This window comes from Perissodus microlepis, chromosome 3 (assembly GCF_051167445.1).
Source record: "Perissodus microlepis isolate ML-2025 ecotype Zambia chromosome 3, ASM5116744v1, whole genome shotgun sequence".
Classification (NCBI taxonomy): domain Eukaryota; kingdom Metazoa; phylum Chordata; class Actinopteri; order Cichliformes; family Cichlidae; genus Perissodus; species Perissodus microlepis.
This window is the reverse complement of record NC_140463.1, coordinates 38,506,727-38,512,726: the sequence shown is the minus strand read 5'-3', so window position 1 is coordinate 38,512,726 and position 6,000 is coordinate 38,506,727. Positions and strand designations below refer to the sequence as shown.

General features: G+C 35.9%; 1 protein-coding gene across 1 annotated transcript; it reads right to left on the bottom strand.

The window, feature by feature from the left end:
• Positions 1 to 1,086: 1,086 nt before the first annotated feature.
• On the bottom strand, positions 1,087 to 2,348 carry LOC146391398 (H-2 class II histocompatibility antigen, A-Q alpha chain-like). The gene is made up of 4 exons (XM_084924345.1): positions 2,264 to 2,348; positions 1,889 to 2,131; positions 1,479 to 1,760; positions 1,087 to 1,390 (listed from the first exon to the last, which is right to left on the bottom strand). Exons 1-4 carry the CDS (start codon positions 2,316 to 2,318, stop codon positions 1,260 to 1,262), a joined length of 711 nt encoding a protein of 236 aa, XP_084780471.1. The 5' UTR covers positions 2,319 to 2,348; the 3' UTR covers positions 1,087 to 1,259.
• Positions 2,349 to 6,000: the final 3,652 nt, after the last annotated feature.

The window sequence follows — 6,000 nt, the reverse complement described above, 5'->3', positions numbered from 1 at the left end:
TACAACTTTGCTCCTTTGTTCAGCTAGCACTTGTTTGTGCACTAATACTAGATGAAGTGACTTATGTGGACAATCAAACTGTTGTTTGACAATCAGAAACAGTAGAGAGACGTGGGAGCATTTTGTGTTGAGACTATAAAGAAGAATGTTTTAAACTGTAGATCAAATCTGCATAAATCATAAAGATTTGACAAGTTGGTTAATCTCCTCACCAAGTTTTACTTCATGTTACAGCCTAATGTTTTCTGGCTTTCATTCTTCTGCTGTTCTGGACCTTTGGCTAAAATTTTACCTCATTGTTGTTCTGTTAGATTTTCTAAATAGATGCTAAATAGATGAAAAAATCATATAAAGAGATCGATATTAACCTGACTCTAGCAGCAAATGAATGTTTAGAGGTTAAAATAGATTACAGAATTCAGCCTACAGAAAACATTGTTAAGATATGCTTTCACTTTTCTTACAGCTCTTGTGAAAAACATTACTGAAGTTTTCTTTTCAGTAAAGTGAACTGTATCACAAAACCTCATATTCTGTTGCGAAAATAAGGCACCCAAATAATCTCTGCAACTAACTACAAACTTCTTACAAACTATTTTTCATTTCTAGTAATTTTCCAGAATGTATTCACTTGTATCGATTTATTTACATATTTTTTTAAACTTAGTTTTCACATCCTTGTTAATAATAGTGGAGTAAGTAATAATACTTATGAAGTGTAATGACTTACAATCAGGTAGACGTCTCAGCAACAATGTGTTTAATACATTTATGGATACATTCTTTTTTTTCTAGTCTGGTTTTTACTTTATTTCAGTTGAAAGAAAAACAGCATAGTTTTTTTCAAGTTTCATTCCACTTGACATAATGCACCTAATATGATTTTAGAGTGATGGATTATTAATAAGGCATATTTCAATGCTAGAATACCAGTAATGCAGACTTCAAGCTCTGCACTAATGCTACGAACCAAAAATGTGCAGCAGCACGTCACGTCTGAAAATGTCTGTGGGAAAAGTGCTGATATCACAGTTCAGCTTTATTGCACAGTATGAAAGCGAAAGTTTTATTAAAGAAACACTGACATATCAGCCAAAGAACGATGGTTTTATTTTTAACAGCATATGAGCCGTCAATGCCATTACACAGGTGATGCAAATACGAGACAGTTCAGGTTTGTCAGTAACCACAGATGAAAGTTATGCCTGCTGGAAACAAACGAAGGATTATGCAGCTCTATACAATATGTAGTATACATCTCAAGCAGTGGGACCAGAGTGCACTGCTTTAAAAAAAAAGCAGGTTCCTATGAAAACTCCAAGCAATCCAAGACTCAGGCCAAATCCACAGAAGACAGCTGGACCATTGCTGATCTCATCTGTTTCAACCTCTGCAGAGAACAGCAGAAAGAAATGATGAATTCTAAACATTAAATCGTATTATATGTGCTAAAATATCTGAAGCTTCTTTGTTCTCACCCCAAAACTTGGTCTGAGGCTCATCCATTGCTTCATGTTCCACAGTGCAACTGTAGATGTCTCCTTTCTCTGGCACAAAGTTGAGGTAGGACAAAACATAAGCAGTCCCATCAGGATTGGACAAAGTTTTGATGAAAGGGTCTTCCATTGTTACTTCTACATCATTCTTGGTCCACTTAATGTTGATCAAAGGAGGAAAAAAGCGGTTGATGAAGCAGATGAGGGTATTATCTTCCCCTGTTATCACTTCATCTCTGGGGTAGATGATGAATTCTGGTGGCTCTAAATTAAACGAACACATGATTTGCTTAAATTCAACTTTCTGGTTTTAAAAAAAAAAGATCTAAAAAAACTTGCAGCATAAACAGTGAAAACTGAACAGGAAACATAACAGTTTGAGTTTCACTGACCTTTTTTCTTTATTACAGACTTGTCTGGCTTCCATCTGTAGATGTCATTTTTGCACATGCTTCGATATAATACTGCATATTTGTAAGCGTCAGGTGAACGAAAACTTGTGGGAATTTTGCTCTCCCAAATCAGAAGATCTTTTTTAAAGTCTGCATAGTATATTTCATCACCATCAAATGCTGTACAGATTTGAGTATCACTAGAGTCAAAACATCCATAGATGTGACAAAGTGTATGACTTCCTAGGATCAAGTGACAACACAGTTAAAAACACAGTGTTAAAATACTCTAAATTACAAACAAATAAATCATAAATAAATCTTACACGATGAAAGTTATAGATGAACCAGTAATGGGGAAATAATGATACCTACCTTCAGCCTCGACGCAGACTGCTGTAGACAAAATAAATATAATTTTAAGGAACATGTTCAGTCTGTACTTCGCGGTGTTCTGCCTTGTGTCTCTCGTCTTTAGTATCAAAGTTGACGGTGATACAGGACAACTTCCTCATTGTTAAACAAATCATATAAATGTTGCTGGGCAGAACAGGAGGAGGGGAGGAGTCAAGTCGAATTTGCTGAACAACGTAAACTAAGACAAATACAGTTTATGGAGCAAAAAAACAAATCCAGATAAATCCATTCACTGTGGTTACATTTAGAATTGAATTTTTTTAAATTGTCATTTGTGCTTAGGAACATATAATCATTTATGCTTAGAAATATTTAATCATTTGTATGCTGATAAAAATCACATTCTTATTAGGTCTGATTAGATTCTGTGTGCACTTGTGTACCATGAGATGAGAGGAAGCAGCCTCGACGTTATAATTTCCATTATAGCTTTAGGAACTAGATTGTTCTGTTTCTTAGAGGTGTAAGACTTCCCACCTTGCAAGTTCCTGTTTTTATAGTTTAGCAAGACGCTTACTTTTGCTTTTCTGCATACCTCATACACACAGTTTAAGTTCATTGAAAGGTCGAATGTCTATGTATAGTATAGATGTATAGTATATATATATATATATATATATATATATATACATTGAGAAGAATAGTGTGCAAGTTATAACAGTTGTAGTTGTTTGGTTGATTAGTGCAAATTACAGCACTGATGTAAACCACTATGTTTGTAAGGATTACTTTTGATTTTAATTCTGACAGCTGCAGGGAGGACGGACCTGTGGACACAGTCCTTCAGGCATTTAGGATGCAGCAGTCTGTCACTGAAGGAGCTCTGCAGTTCAGCAACGTTACATGCATGGGCTGGAAGACTCTGTACAAAATATATATGAATATAACTCTTTATATTCATGCAGTATTTATTTACTCACAAAACACTTTTTTTGAATCCACTGGTGTGAAGTGTTTAGTCTTAGTTCACTTAGTGCTTTACTTAACTCTAAAGTGTCAGTAACTGACCCATGCCAGGGTTTTTACACTATAAAAGGAAGGATGATTAACTGATGTTTGCGTTTTGTGATCGCATGAAGTGTTTTGCAAGTATTTGATGTTATTTTTAGCTATTAGTTTCATGCATCATTGACACTAAAAGGACTTATTGTATAACAGGTCACTGAACTACACTTTTGTTCACTAACTATTCGTTAGTTCACTATTAGTGTAAACCATATCTGTTGCTGACACATTTAGCTCAGACAGAAAAGACACATGTCACTGTTGAGGCTGCAGTGAGTGCAAAGGTGGAAGTCCTCCTAAGACAACAGAAAGAGAAAAATAAAAAAGAAGAGGGGCGCTTACAAGGTAATGTATACTATCTCTCTGAAAACACCTGTATGAAACTGTTGCAGTTTTTGAGCCATGGGCCACGCCCTGTAATGGTGACGATATTATGTCAATGCATTACATTTAAAGACAGAGAATCAGAGAAAAACAGTGTATACTTTACTATGTTATTAACACTGAATTTGCAGTGGCCCTTGTTTGTTTGTTGTTTTCCACTTTTTACAGTGAAAACGCCTGGCTTGAGAGTTCACAGCAAGATTTCCATAACAGTTTGCCTCTCAACAAGCGCCTGGCTTTATAAGATAGCATGAGAGCTGATATATCACATTTGCAAGGGGTAGCTGATCAGTATGAAGTTGGTTAAAGGGGGGGCAGGGCTAAACATCTTAATTAGTCTGTACTAAATTTACTATATAAACTGCCTAGGCTACTTGGAGTAGCAACAGCTTCTGGAAATTACTTTTATAACGCTCAGTTGCTTACAAATTATGCACATCACATATCCTCCCCTGGAAATGACCACTACAGACCCTTATATTGCCTTTGTCACCACTGTACAGGGTCTATAGAGATAAAGTAAATAGTGCATTTTCCCCATATAATTTATATTATTTAAGCGTTTTGCTCATTTTTCTCCAAAAAGTGCTAAAAGTGAGAGTGACTGGCAGGGGCTAGTCAGCGAGGTAAGTGAGGGGGAGAGACCGTAAACAGCTGCAGAAACGGACCGGTTTTATAGATGTTTCCCGGTGTCCATATGGAAACGAGCCTCGGTCTCTTAGCTTTCATACACCTGGACGTTCATTAACAGATGCATGACCTCAACGTTGTTTTGACACCGGTGGGCTCTTCATTGATGGCATCTGCTAGCTATGTAATATAAAATATCTATACAGATAAAGTAATTTATGAAATATTTTTCATGCATTATTTTTCAAGAAAAACACACACAGTAATGTTTATATATAATTTTATTGTATTGTTTATTGATATTTGAGCAGGCTGAGCCAGCCCGGTCATGTTAGGCTGACCTCTGACATCATCAAGTACACTGGTGTTCCAATTGTACACAAATCGTGCTACCTACTCGCATTTCTCCGGAATGCCATGTGAACTACGAAGTCGCAAAGAAGCGAGAATATGAGTACGGACTCGTGTACTTAAGAACTGAGAAACGGCCAATGTCTAAAGCAACTACGAAGTGCTGAAGAAAGAAGAAGAAATCCCACGACTCCCTGAACTCCATCGTCCTTATATCGTACAATATGTTGATTTTCAGGGGGACGAGATATCTTTGTCTGCAACTTTATGAATACACTCTGGAAGAATATATCAATAATAATGACCATGACACACTGGTGTTAAAGAAACTTGTCAAACAGATTCTTGAAAGTCTAAAGGTGCTTCATTGTCAAAATCATTTGAATGGGAGTCCAGCATTTAATATGTACAGTTTGGATCATGTTCAAGATGTGTACAGATTCTCTGTGAATGGTACTCGTGGCCATTGATCAGTGGTCTTTGATCAGTGGGTTTTGGTCAGTGGTTGTTGATCAATGGTCATGAGAATTTGCATAATTAAGATTAAGGAACTGACCTCCCAGCCCATTGTTCCTCAGTGGGCTGGTTTCAGTCATTATGCTAATGTACTGTTTATAAGGTTGGGGAAACCTGCAGTCAGCTGAGACTGAAGAAGTCACTTGGATGAGTGACGAAACCTTTCTCCCACAAAACGCTACGTCCAGATGAACAGAATCAACTTTTAGAGATTATGCATGGTATTTATCTCATTTTAAGGGGATAATTGCTTTGTTTAACATTGTATTTTATATACTAATCTTTTTTCCACATTTTCTCTCTATTTCTCTCAGATCTAGTGTCAGTGTTTTTATGTTACCTCCATTGAAATTATTTCTTTTTTTCCACCTGTTGATTAAGGGACTTTGTTCTGTTTGAATAGTTGTTTGAAAAGTTTTGCATGTGTTTATAGTAATCATTTTCCAAATGCTGGTAGGATGAGATATATTATTTTCAGGGAGTTTGTAGTAGTAGGAACTTTATTTTTAATAAATATTAATAACAGCACTTTTTAAAAACAATTTTAACCATGATTAATTGTATTATAGTGTTTGTTTGTTTGCTGATATTAAGGAGTCCGTTTTGTCTTTAAAATTTCTGTCCTGTTCTGATTCATTTACATATTGAAAAGGAGTTATACACTTATTTAATTTATTAAATAAGTGTGTACTTCACAATTCTGTGTCATTTGTAAAAATGTTGTCTATGAGAATTCCACAATGTGATGTGACCCTGGTAGGTCTAGTAATTCTGGGGAGCAGGTTCATACAGTACATTGTGTTAATAAA